Below are 24,642 nucleotides of genomic sequence, written 5' to 3'. Positions count from 1 at the left end.
CCTTGGGGGCTGCCTGCCTGGCTCAGCCTGTGAAGCTCATGGCTCTTGATCTCAGGGTTGTGAGTTTGGTCTCCATATGTATTAAATAAAATGTTTAAAAAAATCATTCTTTGGTTTTAAAAATATCTTCTAAGTAAGAATTTATTGAGTTTAGAAGGATCTTTCTTTCTTTTTTTTTTGAATATCATACCTAAAATTTGTAAATATAAAATTGCATATGATAGACTAAGTCTTAGACTTGGTAATAAGATAGACTATTTGATTAGAAAGTAAGGGGCAAAATACTAAAAACTCCCACAGCCATGAAATATACAGTATTAAATAAAAAATGTAAAGCATATTTTCATTAATGACATCAGAAGCCTGTTTTTATTTTAAGCCTGTCAGAGGTCAAAATGGATATTAACTTGACATCTGCTAATTCTCAGAGAAAAATACTAAAAGTAATTTGAACATAGGTCTAATTTGCTTGTGATCTTTCTCAAATGGTGGCTCTAGTAGAAGTTAATGCAGTATCACTTAATATCTTTTCTTGGAAATAGCTTTTGCCTCCCTAGAACTTGTAACCAAAGTCATTTGTCTGGTATTCTTCTTTCAAGTTCTATAAAATAAGTCTAATACTTTCTCCTTGTGGAGGTTTTTCCTTTTTGAGGGGAGGTGGTGTATATTCCATAGGTTATGGAGAGGTGGATATTCTCCAGGCTTACAGTTAAATGTTTAAAAGTAAGTTTATTATGCTTCACTTTACTCAGTTTTCCCATTTACTCTTAATAGCACCACCTCATGTTTAGCTTCCAGTTTTGCAACATCGAAGCCATTTTACACATTTTTCTTCCCCACCTGTCACCAAACTTGGATCAAGTGCTCCTTTGTCCTCTTCTCAGGGCCCTTATCCCAGCCTAGGGCTGCTTTACCTTGTAAAGGAATGACCACAGTAGGCATCGCCCTCTTTTTTAAAAAAACTTTTTTTCTCTTTTGGCTTGCAAACAGTTGGTGTTTCCGGCTCCAGCACTCACTGCGTAGCCAAGAATAAATGACTTAGCCTCTCTGAGTCAGTGTCCTCATCTGTAGAAACTTCTTAGGGTCACAGTGAGGATTAAATAAGTGAATACACATAAAGCATTCAGCATGGTGCCTGGCACATAGAAAATGGGCAATCATTTCCTACTGTTTTTATTTTAGAAAATTTGGAAAATGCAGAAAACAGCATAGAGAAAAAAAATTTAGTATCACCTGAACTCTTGGTACTCTGAGATAACTTTGATCCATATTGATATAATTCAGCCAATTTTCTCCTCCCACGTGTAGTGTACAAACTGTTTTGTAATCTGCTTTTCATTTTGAACATTTCCCCACATAATTTAGTGTTCTTTCATAATATGATTTTTAATAGCCACATTGTATTCCATTGCATGGATGCCGCATAATTGAATCAACCAATTTCCATGAATAATATTTCGGTAAACATGTTTACACCCAAATCTTTTTCCCCCCTGGAAGAGAATGTAAACTTTTATTCAAGCAGTGATGTCACAGAATAAATGGCAGTTCTTCCAGACCGCTAACCACAATCCCAGGAGTTCCTGTATGAAGAATAAACTCCATCTTGAACATACCACCATAACAGTCTGCCCCAGCCTTAGAGAACCTACATAAATGAGAGGGATTTACATTCAAAAACATTACACCCAAATCTTTAACCTCATATTTAACTTTTTCTTAAAATAAGTTCCTAGAAAGGCTATTACTAGGTAAAAGCTACACACTGTTTTAAAGTGGTTACATTTTTTCATATTCTGTCCAAATAAATTGTCCCATTTATACTCCAACCACAGTATGGAAGGCCAGTTTTCCTGTCCTTCAGACTTTTTACTTGTCTCCGTGCTTTAATTTTATTCAAGTGCCTCTGAAACTCAGCTCCAAGCACATTTTTTCTCAAAACAAGATGTGATTATTTATTTCTCTCTTTGAGATGGTTAGTATTTCCTTTTACTGCTGGTACAGATCCAAACAGTGTGGTTTAACGGGGAGTTAAAACTTCTCCAACTGCCAAGCTCTTTCTTACTCCTAGTTTTCATCTTCTTCATTTCTTAATATTTCTTCTTATGAACTCGCATTCACTACTTTCTAGATTGCTTTTCTTTCCTCCAGTAAATGCTTCTTCAAAACTGATCTTTAAACTCCAGTGATTTTTCTGGTTCTTATCTTGTTCCCACTCCTTAATTTTTCTCCCTGGAGGCCATTCAGCACTTAATATGGCTCATATATTAAATAAATATGTTAATTTATCCCAAGATTCATGCCTGTTTTTTATTTCTTTGTGAAGTGTGTTTTCCCAGTATTTCATGTGTGTGTGTTGTTTGGACGTTAAACTTGCAGGTTCCTTTATGTCAGACGTTTGTTCTCCGAGCAGTGTTGGGTCTAATGCACTTTACTCAGCAGGCATTCAAGAAGTTGGAATTGGCTGGCTGACAGGTTTTTAAGATGAATTGTGAAGCAGTTAGCAGCTTTTAAAATACTTTGCACCCCCGCCCATTCTTTCATATATATTGATTACTTCCTAAAGAACATATACCACTGTAATAGTAAAGAGCTTTTTAGCCGAATGACCAGTAACAGCCTTCTACCTAGTAGGTTCCTGAATTTAGACACTTAGTCATTCTGCTGCTTTTCTTTTATCCTTTTGAGTATTTTTTACAAGGTCTGCTCTAGCCCTTTACTGTCCTCCAGACCAAAGTTGCTATGTATGCAAATTCTGTAAGAGGGTGCATTGGCAGGGCACCTTTTGTGCCCTGCCTCACCAGTTTTTAGCTCATCTTTCCAGCTGTTGACCATCTTCTCAGGTGTAATCTGGAGAACATGTGAACTGTGTGTCTTCCAGTTTCTGCCCTGAGGCTTCTCTGCTACCACCTGAACAAGCACAAACTTGAACATGTAGGCAGATTAACCCCCACAGGGCAACCATTAACTGAGAAGCCCAGTTTTGAGCTGCATTCCACATGACTCTTCAGAGGGTCCCTAGCAGATTCAAGCCCATTGCCAAATGAAGAAATAAAGGCAAGAATGGAGAAGATGGAACAATTATGGAGAGAGGAACACATTAAATAAAGCTTCCTATACAGCTTTGTATGTGAAGTACATAATTTGCTATTTTGGGTTTAAGCTGTTTACTTTCCTACAGTAATGACATCAATGATAATTAAAGACTAAGTGTAGTAGCATTTTCCAGTGGAAAATGACTCCTAGGCTCTATCTAGAATCGTGAAAGCAAGTTAAGATTGCAAGCAAAGAATTATGAACTGTCAGAAGGTTTTCTCTAAAGGCTATCTCAAAATACCTGATTCTTGGCTAGAGCCAAGATGTTAAACTTCTTGGTGCCAAGCACTGAACCAGATGCTGGGGGAACCCAAGGGTATGTAAGATACAGTTCTTATCTCAGCCACACTGAGGAAAATACTTACACCTATACAAATACCTACACAAACACTTGAAAGACTGTTGGCTACTATTAGGTGTGTTCACTAAAAGAATTTGTAGCATTTTAGCCAAACTTTGAAGGATGTGAAGGACTGGCCAAAACCAGTAATTTGTCTACTTTCATTCAAAGTTATTGTGAACATACAGAATGGTAACAGCATAAATTGCTGGGGAAAGTGTAAAGTACCACACGAATGCAAGATACTGATATTGCTAACTAATATTATCGTTTCTGGAATGGTTGATTGTAAGAGCATGTAATTTAGGATTTAAACTTCCAGTAGCATTTCTCATTGATGAAACAATAGATAAGTAATCTTAAATTTTAATTTTGTTTTTCACTTTTTTAGAATTCCAATGAAATTTTTAAATTTAAATTTTTCTTTGTATTATCTGTTACCTGTGGAATAATTATAATCTCAGTTAATAAGATAACAGCTTGGTTTTTTATTGAGATATAACTGACAATTGTTTCAGGTGTACAACATAATGATTTGGTATTTGTATATATTAGGAACGATTACCACATTAAGTCTAATTAACATCTATCACCACACATAGTTACAATTTTTTCTTGTGATAAGAATCTTTAAGATCTACTCTCTTAGCAACTTTCAAATATACAATACAGTATTTTCTTTTTTTTTTTTTTTAACATTTATTTATTTTTGAGACAGAGAGAGACAGAGCATGAATGGGGGAGGGTCAGAGAGAGGGAGACAAAGAATCTGAAACAGGCTCCAGGCTCCGAGGTGTCAGCACAGAGCCTGATGCGGGGCTTGAACTCACTGACCGCGAGATCATGACCTGAGCTGAAGTTGGCCGCTCAACCGACTGAGCCACCCAGGCGCCCCATGCAATACAGTATTTTCAACTGTAGCCATCATGCCAAACATTATACGCCCAAGACCTATTTATTTTATAACTGAAAGTTTGTACCTTTTGACCACCTTCACCCATTTTGACCACCCCATCCCACCAATCTGTTCTCAGCATCTATGAGTTCAGTTTTCTTTTGTTTTGTTTAAGATTCTACATATAAGTGAGATCATATGGTATTTGTATGACAGCCTCTTTTTTAACATAGATTCATGCTTGAACATAAGGTTTTAACTGCCATTTGAATACATTTAGAGCATTGCCTCAGTATGAAGGTGATTTCTTGAAATATCTTGACAGAATCTAGTATTTTGCCAGAATTGCTTTCTTTCTGTTCCTCTTAAGAATCTTTCCCACCGGAAGAACTCTATACATGCACATGCAGTTATACCGTTTTAGAAATGAAATGCCAAAGTATAACAACAACATAGTAAAAAAAAAAAAAATTATAGGCCCTGTTCAAAGACCTGTATCATGATTTTAATTAGAAAAGTAAATCAGTAGTACAATTGGAAGGAAATGTGTATGCTTTCAATAATAGAGAGTACACCACTATTTGTAAAATGTGCATTTTAAATTACTGCTGGTACCTCATAGATTATCTCCAAGGAAAAACATTAATGACAGATATTACACTAAATAGCAAGGTAGTATGAGTCTAAAAATAGTTATTCTGCAGTATGTTTGTTTTCCAGTGTCAAGAGAAAATTGTTATTAAATTCTAGAATTAAATATGTTGTGCCAATATGCTGAGTCCATTTACATTTTATGGAATAATTTTATTTGTTCTGCACTAGATGGCTGGCAGAGAAATTGAGCAATGTTTGGTGATATTTTAAAATTGTAATTTCATCAACAACTGACCTAGGAACTCTAAATGTAAATGTGGAAAGAAAAAGTGTTGTGTGCTATATTTTGCCATTCTGAGGACTGATCTATAACTTTTCCCCATCATTTCCCAGTAGACTTTTCCTGGGAAATTAATTGTCATTGTTCTGGCAAGTTTCTCTTCCTCTTAAACTGTGCTAACATTTAAAAGGAAAACTCTGAAGGTTACAAAAAAAAACATTTTAAAGATAAAAATTATAATAGTAAGAGCAGTGAAACAATTCAGAAATGTGGAGAGTAAAAAGTGAGTATGTTCTCTACAATTGGAGTATAGCCCTCCCTACCTTCTCCCAGGCACATATGATATTACAGATTAAATATATACATACATATATGTATGCTTTCCATAAAAAGGACATATTGTCACTGGTATTCTGTAACTTTGTTTTTTAATGTTAAAGGTAATATCATGATGTTCTTCCTTGTCAGTTCATGCAGACCTAGCTCATTATTTCCAAAGGCTATAGAGCATACTGTTCTATAAACGAAAAAACAAAACAAAACCCTGTTGATGAGCATGTACTATATATGTGTTTGTGTGTGTGTTTAACTCACACTTGTCTTAAATTATGCAATGAATAGCTGTATCAGAATTTAAAAATATATATATATTAAACTATGTGGATGGGTCTTCTAGGCACATATCCCAGAGACAATCCTTTTTAACAGTTTCTTTTATTTAAATTTATTAGTGGTTGTGAGTATAATTTTAAGCAGTATATGTATGCATTTGTTTATTTTATCACCTTCAGTCCCATGCATGTGAGGCAGAACTGGACCGCCAGGAGATGCCAAACTCTTGGTTTTCTTAAGTGATGTGTTTTAAGAATTTCACAATTCCCCTGATTCATACATGCCGCTGTATCACTTAATTTCTCTCTTAAAGTTCTGTTTAATTGTGATTCTCAGCTGGGAGGGAGAAGAGTATGCTATCTCCAGCCCAGCAGCAGAACATACCAGAATCTTTGGGGAGGTCTTTTTCAAAGTATGCATGCCTTCCTTCCTACCTCAAATGGAAGCTTGCTTACCTGGTTGAAAAATCACTGCATGCAATTTCAGGTGTTACTAGTTAGGAGTGCTTCCTGCAGATTGTGTAGCCGAGAAAAAATAAGCTAAGAACGATCTATTTCTATGTCTATATATCTATATCTGTATCTATATATCAGAAATATATATGTGTATATATATATATATAGGCCAAGACATTGAGTGGTAAACAGTTCTTTTTTCAGGTTAAGGGCATCATTGCCTTAGGTCTCTTCATTCTGTTTATGCCATTATTCCATTATCAGCCCCAGCAGAGGACTCTCTATTCACTTCACAGGAGTTCCTGCGTAAGCATTAATGAGCAGAGAACATCAAAGCAGAGAAGTGGATGCCGTGGCATAGGTGAGCTCACCGCTGGGATGAGTGACTAGCTTCTGCATTCTAGACAAGGGCAAGTCAGATTTATAGCCAGTAAAATTACTATCACTGGGTCCTCAGAGTTCAGCGGAATAGTTGGAACTCCGGGTGATAACTCTTTGTATGCCAAACCCAATCCATCATCTTTTGTACGTTTAAACCTGGTAGAAAATTCCTAGAGGTCTGTGAGTCTATTTGAAGGCCCACCGTACTTCGTAGAGTGGAGTCTAACAATGACAATGACAAGAATGTGCTTGTCTAAAGGGTTTGTGTCACAGTGCTTTCGGTTTCACTACAGCACTTGAGGGGAAGGGAACAGCCTAAGATGGCTACTAATAGGGTTCTCTACCTGTTTTAACTGCAGACTGCAGCAGAATATGTAAAATCGCGACTCCCAGAGGCCCTCAAACAGCATCTTCAGGACTACGAGAAGGACAAAGAAAATAGTGTTTTGTCGTACCAGACCATCCTTGAACAGCAGATTCTGTCAATTGACAGAGAAATGCTAGAAAAATTGACTGTATCCTACGATGAAGCAGGTATGTTTGTCTTTAACACGCGCGCACACCCCCCCCCCCCCCCCCACACACAGAAATGCAGAAATGTCTTTATAGACTTTGGTTTTCCCTGCAGAAATGTCTTTTTTTTTTTTTTTTTTTTTTTTTTTTTTTTTTCCTGCAGAAATGTCTTTATAGACTTTGGTTAAATTTAGGCCCTTTTCTGAGGTAGAAGATGAAGGGCAGACTGGATTCAAAGTTACATAACATGGATTAACAATAAATTTCTGCTCTGCAGTTTTAGTATCAAAAATTTCATCAAGAGATTCCTAAAAGTGGCTCTTAAATATCAAATCCCTTTAAATTTTTTGCTTTTTTTTTTTAAATGGAATTTTTCTGGTCTCTTATCCACCATGCACTCCTGTTGATTTAATCATTTAAAGTGTCACTTCAATTTTCGATACCAACTAAAACCTTTTACATCCGACAATCCAAGGATTGTTATTTGCCTCAAGCATTACTTTTTAATTTCAGAGACTTTCTTTTCTAAAGAGGTACCATTTTTTTTTTCCTTCAAGTTTCAAGCTGAACTTAACTTTCTTTTCCTTTAGCTCCTCAGATGAATTCTCACCCCTAATACCACATTGTAGACTTGGGTTCACTGCCTGCCATAATTCACCCATCTAAGGGAGTTTCTTAATGAAGGCATGGACAGGCCTCCTTATAAAACCATTTTTAAATATTACAAGGTCTGTCAGCTAGAACTCAATTTTAACAAAGCCAGTACAGTATTACTTGGAGTTTTAAAATCTTTAATAAAATTAAACTTGGGAGAAATATCTTGGATAAAATTGTCATTACTTACCCCTTATTCTCCCCTCCCAGATTTAGGAAAATAGGTTGCTAATGGACAAATGTTGGTAATATTAATCCCCATTTTAATACCAGGAACTTCTGTCTGTATTTTCACAAGGAAGTTGTTAGTTTGCATCTTATTTTCTTCCTCATGATCTAAGTAGTCTCAATGCTGACATTCTTAACATTTGATTTCAAGCTTGAATAGCAAACAGAAGAGCAAATTTAAAAAGCAAACATTAGGGGCAGCTGGGTGGCTTAGTCAGTTCTTGATTTCAACTCAGGTCATAGTCTCAAGGTCATGAGATCAAGCCCCGTGTTGGAGCATGGAGCCTACTTAATATTCTCTCTCTCTGCCCCTCTACCCTGCTTGCTCTCTCTCTAAAATACTTTTTTTTTAAAAATCTAAAAAGCATATATTATATACTACATATGTCTAACCACTAAAGCAGTTTTCTGGTTACCAATCTGTTCCCATTTACATTCCATCCTCTAATCCCTTTACACCCCTGTCAGAAAGGATCCATATCTCTACCCTTGCCCAAGACATTTGCCCAAGACATTACTACTCTCTCTCAGTCTCCTTTGCTTTATTAATTTTCCAAACACATTGGCTTTCTTCTGCCTGGTGAGTGGTTAGTTATTTGATCTTCATATTTATCTTGTTTTTAACATTCTTTTCTTTGGAATTCGCATTTATCTCCTCTCCCATCCCCAATGAAATAAAGTAAAGCTATGATTTAGCCCAATGAAAATACTATGAATATTTATAGAATCTTAGAGATTATAGACCTCATGTAGTCCACCCACTTCCTGTTCCCATAACCATTTTATGGTGAGAAAACCGGGACCCACAGACCTGCCTAAAATCACACACCTCCTAATTACTAATCAAGCTGGGCTTTCACCACACTCCTGCAGGTTCTCATCCCCTCAGTAGGCATTTGTTGAGTGCATAGCAGATTTCTAGGCCATTGGAAGAAAGAGGAAAAGGTATCAAAAAAGGCAGGGAGGAATCTGAGATATAGAAAACACAGGTCTTGCTTGAAGTCTAGCTGGCGAACTAACACATCTGTGTATGACTTCTGGAGAAAAATTCCCAAGGAGTTTGGGAATAGGCACACTCTGGAATAGCTGCAAGCTATCAAAGTTAAGCTGAAGGGAGTAAAGGAATAGTGAAAGCGGCTCAGATTTTCAGTGGGACTCTTTTGGGGACAGCATTAGTTTAAACCCTGAAGGACAAATGATGAACATGGTTTTATGAAGAGAACATGGTTTTATGAACATAGTTTTAGTCTGCATGCATGAAAGGGCCCAGGTGGACACCAAGCTGGCAATGAACATCAGCCTCAGCCTCCTACCACTCAGTTTTAACTTCTTCAGGAAAAATTTTCCACTCACCTGCACTCTTGTTGAGTAACTACTCCTCTGCAGAGGTACCCTTGTATATGGACGTTAGGGGCAGATACTCTGGCATGGAATTTATCAGTATGAAGGATTTATCAACTTGAAGCTGTGGAATGAATACAGGATTGGGAGCTGAAGAACTGAATTCTGGGACTTTCCTCTGGCTTAACAGTGGTGTGATCTTTAGCAAATTAATCTCTTAGAGCCTCTTTCTGCATCTATAAAGTTGGGCTAGTAATATCTCACAGGGTTATTATAATAAAATATAGCATGTTTGGGGAAGTCCTTAGAAATCATATTGCAAATGCTGCTAATGTTGAATGAGAACAGATTTGGATCTTGTCTGTCTCTCAGACCAGTTTAAAATACTCTTAAGAGGGTTTTCTTGGCATATAAAGTTCGGGGAGAGAGAGGGAAATTTTTAAAAATGATCTTCAGATGCTTCTCAAAGTCAAACCACATCTATCTGTTAAATTACCCACTCTGGGATCAGTTTGCCCTTGGTCATTCCTGCATGAGGTGACACATTTTGTGGGGACTGTGTATATGTATATGAATAGGTGAATGTCACTGTGTGTTATAAAATCAAAAGATCATTCACTGCCTTCTCCTTCACTACCCATATATTTAATATTTCATTTAAAGAAAGAAGAGAAAATACAAAAATACTGTTATTTAATAGAAAAATATTTCATCATAGTACAAAAGAATCAGGATAGAAAATCGGTAAAAAAAAAAAAAATAGCCAATACCTTCAGATATAAACATCCTATACTAAAATACTCATTTGCTTCAAGTATTGAACTTATTTTTTTTTTAATTTTTTATTTATTTTTGAGAGAGAGACAGAGTGCAAGCTGGGGAGGGGCAGAGAAAGAGGGAGACACAGAGTCTGAAGCAGGCTCCAGGCTCTGAGCTGTCAGCACAGAGCTGGACACGGGGCTCGAACTCACGAACTGTGAGATCATCACCTGAGCCGAAGTTGGATGCTTAACCAACTGAGCCACCCAGGTACCCCAACTACTGAACTTCTTGTGCTATCCCAGGTTTGATGTCCTCACATTCTTTTTTTTTTTTTTTTTTAAGTTTATTTATTTATTTTGAGAGAGAGAGAGACAGAGAGAGAATGAGAACACGGGTGAGGGGCAAAGAGAGAATCCCAAGCAGACTCTGCTCTGTCAGAACAGAGCCCCATGCAGAGCTCAATCCCATGAACTGTGAGATCATGACCTGAGCTGAGATCAAGAGTCAGACGCTTAACCGACTGAGCTGCCCAGGCGCCCCTGATGTTCTCACATTTTTAATTCAGCTCTCCTAGTTTTAAGAAGTAGTTGTAAATTAGACACTAGCCTGGTCTCTAGAGAGGTTAATTTGTTTTTAATGCTCATCCACGGATAAATCAGCCTGAATGACTTAATGACAGTTGCCACCATCTGTGGCTTCTAAACTTCTAAATACCAATTAATGAAAAAATTCCTTAGATGCTTGTCTAAAACCAGTGGCTCGGAGCCTTTTCTCTCTCCCTCCTCTTTCTTAGTCTTTCCTTCTTAGCATCCTCTCTTTTCCTTTAAGTATATACATACCTTAATGCTTTACTCACCTATAATTCAAGTATCTGGCAATCTGACATACCTGAAATTTAGCAAAGAAATGGAAAGTAAGGAAACACCACATGCAACCATACCATGTCACAGAATTTGTGGACAAACCCATACAACAGAGACTTTAGATTCTCACCTAGAATCTATATATTTTTATTTTATATTATTCTGAGCAGTTAGGTTATATTTTCCAATGTGATATTTTCTTTTATAAAATTCTTTTTCTGACCATGAGTGTTACATTTTTATTGCAGAAATAGAAGTTAAGTAGAATGGTGTAAGAGACTAGTAATTATAATAATCCTACCATTGTGAACATTTTGGTGCATTTCCCTCACTCAAAGCATTTTTGAAATATGGTTGATAATTCTGCAGTTTTATATTCTGCTTTCTTCACTTAGCATTAGTACATAAGTACTTCCTCATTTCATTAAAACCTCTTTATGTGAAGATAATTTTAATGGCTGCACAATATCCTGTTCTTTGAAAGCACTGCTAGCTAACTAAACATTCTCCTATGCTGACACTTAACGGTTTTTGTTTTTGTTTCTGCTATAATGAATCATGCTGCAATGAATATGGTGGGCATTCGTCTGCATTTCATATTACTTTAGAGAATAGACTTTAGAAAACATGAGTTTAAGATTAGGATTAGAAGGTGGGGAAGGGGATGATAATTGGAGCAGAGACCCTGAGGGCAGCAAGGAATACGAGTAAAGAGTAAATCCACAGACACCTATAAAAAGCAGTTATTCGTATTCCCAGCGTTGCACTACACTCTGTGAAATCAGCATCCATAGACTCTATATTATAGGGTTGACATCATTGATCTTCACAGTAGTGACCTTGATTCACAGAGAATGTTAATTATATTTTGTATGTAAAAATAGTAATTGTGTAAACCAGTTTAGAAATATTTTCATCCAAGTGATTTATTTTTAAGTTTTGACAGGAATGAAGATGTTTTATGGTATAATTGAAAGAGGTTTTGGAACTAAAAGACCCAGACTGTATTCTAACTCTACTGCCAACCAGGTTTATGATCTTGAGTGAGTCACCAAATCTTCCTAAAGCCCATTTTCCCATCAATCAAAGGCATGGACAGGATCTCATAGATGTCTTCCATTTCTAAAACTGTAACTCTGGTCTCTTGACACTGGAAAATGTAGGTAGCCATAGTTTCTGCAAGGTTGCATGTAGCTTCATCTTGAATCTTCTGCTTGCTCTATTGCCTCCCTCTTGTCTCCTCACACATCCCATGTAATTTGTATGTAATATCTGACTAAAAGAAAAACATTACTTAACTTTCCTGGCATCTGCATATGAAAATGCCTAGACACACTTTTGTTCGTGGGATGGGAAGTGAGACGATAAGAGTCCAGCAACACTAGATTTTGGAAGGAGAGTTTCTGAGCCATCATTCATGGGTCCTCATTAAGACACCTTAACTTAGATATTTTTACTAGCATTTGTTAATGCTAAGTAAAATTCAGAGTAGGAAGTTTTACATTTGATCTATTAATGTTTTTACTTGAATTGAAGTACAAGTTCATACATATTTCAATAGGTTGGGTTTAGCAATAGAGAAATTTCCAAAGAAAGCAGTGGCATGATTTGAGAAGAGATCAAAATAGCATTTTACATTGTCTCACTGACTACCATTATGTAAATTTTCTTAATTTGTCATAGTGGGCAAAAGTTGAAGGGCTAAAAGAGCAGGAAAGGGAATCTTTCTTTGCATTGTTTATTTTTAGGCTAGTATATTCTTCATATTTCTTTATATAATCTCAAATCGTTTCTAAGGTTTTTGTTTTTGTTTTTTTGAGTTTGGGCATGAATAAATAGCCTACATATTCTCTTGTTAAGGATAAAGGAGTATGGCTTGTAATGCTTTGTGTTTGAGGGAGTTCTGAGGAGAGTAGGCCGATATTCTCTGCCTCACATACAGGAACCCTAAAACATGGGAAATGGGAGTAAAGAGCTGCCCTACCTCCCCTTTTGGGAAAAGCCAAGTGTAGGTCTGTCCAGTGGTGCCATCTTGCTGCAGGCTTCAGAGACAGTTGCCTGATTAGAGCTTCTTCTCAGAGTTAAACCAAAGACCAGTCAGAATTTTATTTTTATTCTTACAGTTCACTAGAAACCCATATGGCTTTCCAACGAGCACAGGTTTTCACCTCATAGAAAGAGCACTTACAAGTAGAAAGTGAACCAGATAGTGCCGATGAGGGAAGGGGAGAACCCAGCTGGCTGTTTATTGCGTTCATTTACGCATCACTTAAAGCTGGGGACCTGAAGATCCACTTACAAGTGTCAGGCAATCACATACAACTTTCCCAAAGGAGGTGAGAAAGAAAGAGCAGCTTTAATTTTTCAGCCTTTCATTTGTGATTCCCTGATGTTGCTCTGCATTAGAAATTTCCGAGAGCTGAGCCCAAGCAAAGCTACCTGCGGTGAAGACACACCAAGTACTATAATGGATGTTTTGGAGAAATAGCTTTTTAAAAGGGTGGCGAATGAGCTCTGTGCAGTTTAGGAAGTAGCCGGAGGGTTACTTCCTATCGAGCTTATTTTATTCTTAAAATAGACGGTACCTAAAAGTTACACCTACGATTTAATTGAGCCATTAGTGTCAGCGTAATCAGTGATCTCAAAAAGAAAGCCATTTACTGTCATGGGGTAAAAATTGAACACACATCGGGAAACCAAACCCAGGAAAGAGACTGTGAATTATTTAGGGACCTTTCAAGTTTTCTACGAACATAAAAAATGCAGTAAAAGGCATTTGCAGGAAGTTCTTCACTCTAACAAATAGAGTGAATTTCTCAGTATGTTTCTCAAACATGTCCTAAGGGGAAAGTAACACTAAGGTTTCCTTACTTTATATCTTCAATCACGACCTCGTTTCCAGGCTGAAAAGATACACTTGCCAGAGCGTTGCTGACAGGTTTTCGGAAGAAGGGAAAAACAGGGACCCAAAAGAAACTTAAAAAGGGAAATTAAGTCCTGGTGTGTAACCTCTGACACCAACTTCTGAATTTCTGTAAAAAATTCAAATCTGTTTTATTTTTCCATTATAAGAGCAATATAAATACATTTTAGCACCTTTTTTTTTTAATGGCAAGATAGAAGATGAAAAGATATCTCTAATTCCAGCACTTACACATAACCACCATCTTTAGTATAATTACTGCCTCTCATTTTTCTGTTGGGTTTTAGTTCTTTTTACCCAATGATATATGTTTTTTCATTTAAGACTGAAATGTCCTATTTTTCTGTGTTCTTTTAAACTACTCAGAAAAGTAATTGTTCATGGTTGCATAATAACCTATTGAGTGGATATGCCATAGTTACCATTCACATAACCTTTTAATATTTCCAGCATGGTCCCTACCTTTTTTATCCACATTCTCATTACCATATAGAATCCCTGAATTTGAAGGTCTGCTTCTAACCTGTGAAAAGGTGAAAATAGGTAGTATTATTAACAAAAACATAATGAGGACTTTTGTAATGCAGCCAATTATTAGTCATACAACAGTGGAAGCAGAAGATGAAAATAGGTAGTCAAAATCCACTTATAATCTGAGAACTTCTTTCTGGCCAATAATAGCAGTCTTTTTAACCATGCTAATTTAAGTTTCAGTTATAATTCTTATATTTCCCCCTTTTTATCATGAATTTCAAAAGCCAAAAGATAAGCGTTCAGGGAGTAGTAACAAAGTGACTTTGTCAATTATAAACTAGAAAACTCTGTGCCACAGCCTTTGGAAAGTATCCAAACATGGGATTCACAAGCCCTGGGGCTGGTTTCCATGTCTATGGCGGAACATAGCACCTCTCTGCTTGGTTTCTTCCATTTTTAAAAAAGGACATTGCATTAGGTATTTTGTTAAGTTTTTTCAGCTTTACTAATGTGTGATTCTGTCGTTAGTTCATTTAACATTTATTGGTTTATTCATTTATTCACTCTAAAAATTGAGCACCTGTGAGGAGGGTATAGTGCCTGCCACTGGGAATGCCCAGATGACCATGTGGCCCTTCACTGCAGGTGTGTGTGGATGCATAATGTGTGTAGACACGTGTGCCCAGTAGTAGGAGGCCAGAGGGACAGAAGTAGAAACATATAAGTGGACTAGAGTGGAATCAGTGCTCTAGAGGGTATGTTCAGAGGACAGTAAATGTGTAGAAGAGGCAAGAATCACATTTGGGATGAAAAGTATTAAGTAAATCAGAAAATCATAAGAGAATCCCTAAGCCTCTTAGAAACTGTTAATCTGGAAATGTAATGTCAGTTGCATTTTTAAAGGCAGGCTTAGTGTGACTAATGCTTTATTTCTCCTTTGCTTCCTGTGATGATGTGCCAAAGCCTCATACAGACCTGTTCTTGCCCTCTGCCATAGTATCACCTTCCACATTTTAAATGTTGCTCTCCAACTAATATTAATTAGCTTATATTAATTAGTTTACATCAGGGGCGCGTGGGCAGCTCCGTCGATTGGGCGTCTGACTCTTGATTTTGGCTCAGGTCATGCTCTCACATTCGAGAGTTCAAGCCCTGCGTTGAACTCTGCGCTGGCAGTGTTGAGCCCGCTTGGGATCTTCTCTCTCCCTCTCTCCCTGCCCCTCCCCTACTCATGCTGTATCTCTCTCTAAAAAATTAATAAACTTAAAAAAATTAGTTTACATCAATATGTTATCAGCATTGCCTGTTTTCTTATGAGATGTCCAAAATTAAAAAAAAAAAAAAAAAGATAATTCAGACTGAATTTTATAAAAGTGATATGATGGGGAGTTATTTTTTTAAAAAGTCACATTCCCCAACTTCCTCTTGATTTTTAACAGAAAGCTTCATATCCACTCTGAGAATACATTGCTCCAAGTTTTGTGGTATGCAGAATAAAATTTTAAATTTTGAAGAATTTGCTGAGAATACTGGAAACCACAAGCTAACACTGGGATTTAGAATCAGGAAGTGCCACCTCTAGTGATTAAAACATTTCAATGGGGCTGTGTTTATCTTTCTAATCAAGTTGTCATTGTTTGCCACAAGGGAAGTAATGTTATTACCTGTTCTAAAGTAGTATTTGATTACAAGGACTGAAGAAAATGTGTACGCTTCAAAGAAAATAATTGTACCAGGTGGTCACAATTTAGACTGCATTGGCCAGGCAGAGACAGGATGCCGATGCTCTCAGTATCTCTTCCTTTCAGCACTATCGGAATTTTGTAACCAAGATTCTATAGACTTTGTTGGAATGCTTGTAATAAATTTTAATGAGATCCAAGTTAATTGTAAGACCTTCAGTCTGTAGGGAAAAATAGGATAGTTTTTAAAGTGCCAGAATTTCTAATGTACCGTGACTGTCCATTTGCAGTAGTGAGATGTAAGCAAAATGCATCCTCTGGCTGACTTTCAGACTGGGAAGATCTGTAATCATAGGCAGCTGGACTACTGTTTAATGTCATTTTGCAAGAATGTTAAATTTAATCTTCGGGAGCTACTAGACACTCCAAAGTTTCATTTGGTAAATTGCCTTCTGAAAGGCACTGTTTTCAAGCCACCCTCTCTCACCCAGAGGAATTCTCTTTGTGTTTCTTTCTTTGGTTAATGTCCCCATCTCAAGGCTGTGTGGCTTAGGCCCTTTCTGGTGAGGCTGGTCTGATGAAGAATTTCTGCAGTGCCTGCCCTCAAGAAGCACCTGAATGTGCTCTTGTAGTTTTGTCATCGGTCCAAGGGAACTGTAAATCAACCAAAGAGAAATCACTAGGACGTACACTGTTCATTCAACGCAAACATTTATTGTGTACCGGGTTCTGGCTAGGTGCTGAGAGTCTAAGAAATGGGGAAGGACAGTGGACTTAGAAGTCTTTCCCTTTGAATTTATTGCTAATGCTGACTAATGTCTCTATAAATCCATCTTCTAAGACCTGCCTCAAAATGACACCTTAACTGGCTTCTTCCTTACCTGAGTCAGGGCTTTCCGTTCCTCTGACCTCAGCCCTTCTCATCCAAGGAGGTAACACATTATCCTTTTGTTGTTTATTATTCTACTTGCTTCCTCAAAGTTTGATTTACATACAGTCGCTATTTACACGCATACAAGAATGATGGTGCAATAAAAATAGGAAAGTAAGGCCAAAAAGGAGAAGGAAGCAAATGTATTAACCATGAAAAATAGACAAAATGAAAACGTTTTCCAATGGGGACAGCTTCTCTTCTGGTACTAAAGTGTCTGTGGACTTTTTCAAAAGGCACCTTGTAAACAGGCCATTGAACAGCATTATCTCAGCTTGGGTTCCCTAAAAGCAGAGTCTAGGGGCGCCTGGGTGGCTCAGTCGGTTAGGCGGCCGACTTCGGCTCAGGTCACGATCTCGTGGTCAGTGAGTTCGAGCCCCGCATCGGGCTCTGTGCTGACAGCTCAGAGCCTGGAGCCTGTTTCGGATTCTGTGTCTCCCTCTCTCTCTGACCTTCCCCCATTCATGCTCTGTCTCTCTCTGTCTCAAAAGTAAATAAACGTTAAAAATAAATAAATAAATAAATAAATAAATAAATAAATAAATAAAAGTAGAGTCTAGAACAAAAGCCTTGAGTGCAGATAGTTAATTTAGGAATGCAATCCCAAAGAACAGGAGTGAGGGGCATGGGGAGTGGAAAAGGAAGCAAGGGAAAAGAGAAACATGGGAAGCTAATATGAGGACACATTATGGGGTTGGCCTCCCCTGAGGGTGACTGACTGCTGCCTAGGTCCACAAAGGAAGCTTGTGAACAGCATGCTGGAAGCATCCACCAAGAGGTGAAAGGGGAAGCATTTGGCTACTAGTCCCACTCCTCACTTGTCAAGGGTTGCTCCACAGACAGGAACTTCACGCTTTCTGGTTTACATTTGCCTGAGTGCCAAGTGGGTTTGGTGGGCGTCCCATACCTTAGTGTCAGGGAAGCTCCCAGGAAGGAAGCAAATGACCAATGGCTCAGGCAAGGCTATATCTGGACTGAACTGGGTTAAGAGGTGGGACCAAGAGAGGGCAAAATGGTACACAGGAGATGTCCCATACGAGTACAACAAATGAAATCTTATAACAACTTAATAAGAATTGCATGTGAGTTTGTCTTACTGTCATTTCTTGCATAACAGCCATCTATAAAAGCCAAAGATACTTTATTCATATTTTTCAAACCTCTGGTATAGCATGTGGCTCTGTTCAATGCAGAGAGTGTTTAAATGCATTTATAGAAAAAAATCTTACGTGTAACAGGAGACAAAAGGAAAGGGTATTTTTGTTTGATGTAATATTGGCAGCTTTCCAGCTTAAACCAGAATAATTGACTAATCCTCATTTTTATGGCTAATGAATTCAAGTACCTAGGCTCTTCAACCTGAGTGGCACAGTGAGCTCCAGCTTTTCATATGTGTAAAAATTAATTACCTTCCATAGATAACTCACAATAGTGGTTACTCTGGAGAGGAGAGTACATTTTTATCCTCTTATTGTATTACTTGCATTTTTAACTTTGTCCATACATTTTCTATTTTTTTTTTAATTTTCAATAAATAAATAAAACTAAATAAACCTTGTTAGTACATTTCCCCTTATCTTCAGTGCTGGAAATAGAATATAATAAGACTGAAAACCATTCTCCTTGTTTTCAGTAAAGCTTTTCATGTATATCCATGGAATAAGTCAAGAAAAGAACTCAGCAACAGGGTCAGCCATCATGGAACTGCAATGTCAAGGTCAGAGAAGGTCAGTAGTGAGACAGGCTTACTACTGTGCCAGTGAACACCTGAACTCCAGGGATGCTTCTGCCATAGGGTTCTTGGTGGTCTTTATGCCCTATGTCAGCACTGGTCCCAGAGTCCCAGGAAGGCTAGCCTTATTGGGGGGTAAAAAAAAAGGAGAGAGAGAAAAGTTCATCTGAAATAGAATAGGACTCATGGCCAGTGAGCTGATGTGGATTCAGCATTTTCTGATCTTACTTCCTGGTGGTTGCCTCTGGTCTACCTTACCTTGATCTTCCTGTGTCTGACAAGTTACCTGACTTGCTGCTTTACTTGGCCTTTTAGTCTGATTCTCTTTCCTGAACTATAGCCAAACCTCTACTAATTTTCTTGCAAGAACTTTCTTGCAAGAAAGTATAGCACACTGGAAAGAGCCTAGGCTTTGAAGCCAAACTGGCTTCAAGTTTATTACTTATCATGCCTTATACAGCTTGTTATGAGGATTAAAGATAGCGTATGGAAAATGACAGACATAGGGTAGACAATGAGGGTAACAGTGTTCGCCTTTCTGCTATTATCTTTGCTGTTACCTAGGTTGTCATATTTTTAGTTTGTTATACAGGGGCATTTTCCCAACCCCTTCATGGTTGAGAAGATTTCCCATCTTAAACTGTGCATAGACTGATTTCCTACACGAGCACAACAGAAACCGTCAACATTCTGGCTCTGTCAACCTCCTCTTTCTTCTTTGTGCTGTCCTGAATGGAAAAGCAATTTCTCTACTGCATTAGTACTCTGTTTTTGGTTTTTCTTTCCTAATGCTGTGTCTTTGTTATTGCTTGCTGCATAACAAATCACTCGAAAACTTAGCAGCTTTAAACAATAACTGTTCATCATCTCACACAGTTTCTGAAAGTCCAGAACCCTGGTTGGTTCTCTCGTGAGGTTGCAGTCAAGTTGTCAACCAGGGCAGCAGTCTTTGAATACTGGGGCTGGAAGTACTACTTTCAGGCTTATTCATGTGGCTCTTGGCAGGAGGCTTCAATTCTTTCCACATGGCCTCTCCATAAGGTTGTTTGCTACACAGCTTCCCTCAGAGATCTAAGAGAGAGCAAGGGAGTACCCAAGATTGAAATGGCAGTCTTTTATAACCTAATATTGAAAGGGACATACCATGGTTTCTGCCATTTGCTGTTGGTCCCATAGACCAACCCTAACTCAATGTGGGAGGGGACTGCATGAAGGTATGAATACCAGGATGTGGTGATCATTGGGGCGTCTTGAAGGCTAGCCACCACAGTCTGAGTTGTAAAAATATCTGCTCTTAACTCTGCCAACTCCTTCACCTCCGCTCTCTATTATGATCACCCTTTCTCTCATTTTCTCATAGGTACCTTCATCCTGCTTCCATTACGTCCAAAGCCAGAGTGTTCGGCCCTGTCCCCAGCCCTGGGGTGGCATTAGGATTCTTTAGACTTAGCGTCCTTTCCCATAGCTGCAGATTGTGTTTCATTAGGCCATTGCCAATGCCCTCACTGTATCAGTTGCTAAATATTTTGAATTTGACTTCTGACTCCTCTAATTTGTGAAGACCTTTCCTTCTAGAGCTTCCTAACACAATACCCAGTATCTTAGTCCATTCAGGCTGCTATCACAAATACCACAGACTGGGTGGCTTATAAACAGCAGAAATATATTTCTCACGCTTTTGCAGACTAGAGTCTGAGATTAGGATGTCAGCATGATCTGGTAAGGGCCTTCTTCCGGGTCACAGACTTCTGACTCCTCATTGCGGTGGAAGGGGCTAGGGAGCTCTCTCTGGCCTTTTTTTTATAAGGGTACTAATCCCATTCCAGAGGGTACTGTCATCATGATCTAATCACCTCCCCAAGGCCCCACCTCTAAATACCATCATATCAGGCATTAGGATTTCAACATGAGAATTTGGTGGGGGAGGCAAACATCTGGACAGTAGCTCTCAGGTATTCTCTGTAGTTGCCAAACTGCAACTTAGTTTTTCACAATGGTATCCTAACTGCTTTGAGATGAAAGCATTGCTCTCTGGATAGTTATAGTTTTCTGTCTCTCTGTCTCCCCATCTCTCTGTCTCTTCTTTCATCATTCCCTCACTCCCCACCCCTCACTTTATTTTTCTTTCTTTGTTTTTTCCTTTAGCTGGCTATGTTCTAAAATTTATCTCATTTAAATTTTTTATATTTATTAAATAATTTGATGACCTGTTCTGTTTTTAATTTTTAAAATAGATGAATAAAGTAACTAGAGCAATTATTTTTATATTTGATCCAGCAGTAAAAGAGTTTCCTGTCCGGGTGTCTGGGTGGCTCTGTCAGTTAAGTGTCTGACTTCAGCTCAGGTCATGATCTCACGGTTCATGGGTTCAAGCCTCACATCGGGCTCTCCACTCTCAGTACAGAGTCTGCTTCCTATCCCCTATCTCCCTCTCTCTGCCTCTCACCCGCATTGTCTCTCTTGGTTTCTCTCTCAAAAATAAATAAACATTAAGTGGGAAAAAAAATTGCTTCTTGGCTGCCTCTTCAAATGAAAAAGTCACTGAATATCTTGTATTTTCTACTTTTTATTCCATAATTTCTCTTGCTTGTAGGCTTCTCCTTTCCTACCAAATTCCACCTCAGTTTCTTTGTTTCTAGAGAAAACAACAGTAAACAAGTGAGTCTCTCATCATGTCGGCTTTAGTGCAAGAATGCAGATGGAACTAACAAGTTACTTCCCCCATTTCCTAGAGACTGCTTCATTGTGGCTACATTTTAAAAAAATGTTTTGAGAAAAGCTTTCTTGAGAGAACACATATATTTTTTTTTATCTACCACTCTTAAAATTGCTTTCTGATCTACACGAAATTCAAGCTGAGATTAAGCATTGAAGAGCTAGGAAAAATAGAAATGCCCTCACGAAACGAGAGATGCATTTGATTTTTGCACTTAGACCCAGCTTGTGGAAAGTATTGGCCCACATAAATACAAGGAAATAAACTCAGCCAAATTTACCTACTTGTCTGCAGGCCTACATGTGTTTTAAAATCATACCTGTAAGTGTTATAGGCCTAGTGTAATTGCATTTGCAAATAAAATACAGGAAGGTCTAGTGCTCAGAGTACAATTAGATGTGTTAATTTTCCCTTTTGGCTCCAATGTCAGAACTTCAAGCTTCTTCACTTGACTGTACTTCCTTGTAACCTTACCCTGTAGGGGAAATCAGTATTCCAGAACCACCAAAGAAAATGAGCTTGTCTAAAAATAGTTGCCTGTTGACAAGATTTTAGCAGATTTTTTTTTTTAATATGAAAGCTTTGCCAAATGGAATGAGGTCAAATGTGACAGATGTGGTCAAATCCACTTCTAATCTGTAAATCCCTGACCAGCTGCAGTTGTGTTAATTTTAAAATGGATATTTTGAAGTTGTGCTGGATTTATGACATTCTCAGCATTTTTCTATATCTCTAAGCATTTGGGGGTACTCGGCTGCATTCTGTGCTTCGGTGATCAGTGCACACTGTTCACTGGTGTCCATTGGGTCCTACTTACCAGAGTCTCAAAGGAGGTTCTGTTTTGCCCTGCTTTTCTTTGTCAGGAATTCTTCTCCAGCAGCCCTGAATAATAAAAATTGGTTTACTATAATACTCTACAGCAGGTGGTTCTCGACCAGGGGCAATTTTTAACCCATCTACCCCACCTCCTGACATTTGGCAATGTCTGGAGGCATCTTTAGTGTCACAACTGAGGAGGAGGAATGGGGGGTGGAGGGGAGGGAGATGCCTAGTGGTATCTGGTGGGTGGAAGTCAAGGATGCTGGTGAACTATGCTGGAAGACACAGGGCAGCCCTCATAGCAAAGAATTATCTGGTCCAAAATGTGGATAGTGATAAGGTTGAGAACTGCTTTAGAGCAATCGTTCTCAACCTTTGTAGCATATTAGAATCATTCTGGGGAGCTTATACCCTGAATGCACCCGGACCAATTAAACCAGAATCTCTGAACAAAGTACCCAGGCCTCCATGATTTTTTAAATCTCCCCAGGTGGTTCCAGTACACAGCCAGGGTTGAGAGCTGCTACTTTAGAGCAAACAATTTTAGAGGGCAAGACTAGCATAGGCATCGTCCCAGATAGTTTCCTTTCTAAAGTACCTGAAAGGGCCTCATTGAAATGTGGCTTGACATATGGGCAGTGTCCCATTATAGTATTACTGTGAGGTTCAAATGAGTTTTTAATAACTTTTTATATTCTCTAAGGCCAGCACTTAAAAACTTGAGGAACTTCTATTCTCATTACCATATTGGAAGTTCATTTTCTCTTGGTTCTATGTAATAAAATATGTTCTTTTTTCCTGCTGGTGAGTGGAGATAACAAGTATTTACTGGTAGCTTTAGTCAGTGAATTTCTCTCAGATAACATTTGGGGTATTTGGAGCATTGGAGATTTCTTTTCCTTGAAGGTTTCTGATGTATTTTTATGACTTGATGAACAAGTCTCATCATTTGTATCTATCTGAACCCATGTGCTATGCAAAGGAGCTAAAGTATCCTTTCTAAAAATATTTTATTTGAATATTTTCCCTTTTGCATCCCTTTCCTAACCATTTTCTCTCACAAAACCCCAAATTTTAAAATGCGTGGACACTCTAAACTCTAGACAAACAAGTATTCTCTAAGTATTGTTAACATTTAACTTTTTATTTTAGAAGCCTCTGTTGATGGCACAGCTTCTCAGGGACCCCCCAAACCCTCTCCCCAAAAAACACAAATGTGTCTCTACCTTTTGACAGGTAGATTGAACAATTCTTAATGATGTATTACATGGTAGAAAGACTTCCATTTGTAAAAATCGGGACATACTTGCCTAGTGGACAATAAAACTGTCCCTGTCCACATTTGCCCCAGAGCCTCAGCGGAGATCAGATTGTCCATCTGCAGATCCCTTGAAGGAGTAGAGTGTGGTGTAACTCATGGAGAGCCATCTGAAACTTGGGTCATTAACATGCTCTTCTCCCTTGCACCCCCCAAGCCTGTCAGTAGATGCTGGACAGTAACCACAGGGAATGGGAATAAGGAAGAAAGTGGTGGTGGCCGCAGAGCCCAGCGGCTGCCCACAGTTCTGTAGGTTTGTTAGGTTTCTCAGGCAGGACAGGGAGAGGTCCAGGTTTCCAGGGCCCTGAGGTTTACAACTTTGGAGAACCTCTTTAGGAAAAAAAGAAGAAACATTAGGTACAAAATGCAGATTTATTTAGGATGAGAAATCACAATGAATTGCACATTCAGAGAGGTAACAAATACCCAAATATTACAGAACCTAGAAAATAACAGTATTTTTATTAATTATCTGATACAGGCTGTTTAGTCTGACACATGCTTAATTTTTCCCATGTTTTTGGCAGCATACTCTTTGTTTGCCTTTTCCTGTAGTGATGAGTTTGTAACATTATTTCCTCTAGAGGGACTAGGAAGACAACTCAGTCTCTCCTTTAGAATAGTTGAATGAAATTTGTGGGATTTTATTTCGTTTTGTTTTTTAACTGATGCTGTAGAAAGTCTCTTTCAGCTTTTTGACTTGTTAGTGATGTCATGTCAATTATGAGCATTGCTGCCAAACCTGGGAAAACCTCTATCAAAGTTTCTTGCATACCTGAGATGAAAGATTTTAGGTCATTTGAAGTTTTCTGATGCAGTAGCTAATCATAAATACTCCGTGAATTTGTTAACACTCGTAAACTAGTTGGTTATTATTGTCCTTATTGTAATGGTTCATTCTGAGTTTTGTTTATCCTCACTGAATGTCAAATGATCAATAAGAACCTGTCGAGATGTAATGGACGAGGCCATTTCAGGTCAAAGGAGAGCGATGGTTTGATCTGGCAAAAGCGTGGTGTCCAGTTCGGGCGCA

General features: G+C 38.2%; 1 protein-coding gene across 12 annotated transcripts in view; it reads left to right on the top strand.

The window, feature by feature from the left end:
* The window catches only part of PPM1L (protein phosphatase, Mg2+/Mn2+ dependent 1L), a 288,540-nt gene that overhangs the window by 189,920 nt on the left and 73,978 nt on the right, over nucleotides 1-24,642 (top strand). For 7 of the 12 annotated variants that reach the window (XM_042903670.1, XM_042903669.1, XM_042903674.1 and 4 more), the window contains 2 exons: nucleotides 6,569-6,633; nucleotides 7,013-7,187. In XM_042903670.1, the coding sequence (XP_042759604.1) occupies nucleotides 7,151-7,187 (37 nt within the window). In that variant the 5' untranslated portion in view covers nucleotides 6,569-6,633; nucleotides 7,013-7,150. Of the gene's footprint in view, nucleotides 1-6,549; nucleotides 6,634-7,012; nucleotides 7,188-24,642 lie in introns of those variants that run through there. The other 5 variants (XM_042903665.1, XM_042903666.1, XM_042903667.1 and 2 more) reach the window with 2 other exon arrangements.

The sequence above is a fragment of the Panthera leo genome, chromosome C2 (assembly GCF_018350215.1).
Source record: "Panthera leo isolate Ple1 chromosome C2, P.leo_Ple1_pat1.1, whole genome shotgun sequence".
In the NCBI taxonomy this organism is placed as follows: domain Eukaryota; kingdom Metazoa; phylum Chordata; class Mammalia; order Carnivora; family Felidae; genus Panthera; species Panthera leo.
The sequence above is the reverse complement of the archived record's forward strand: the minus strand, read 5'-3'. Positions and strand labels throughout refer to the sequence as shown.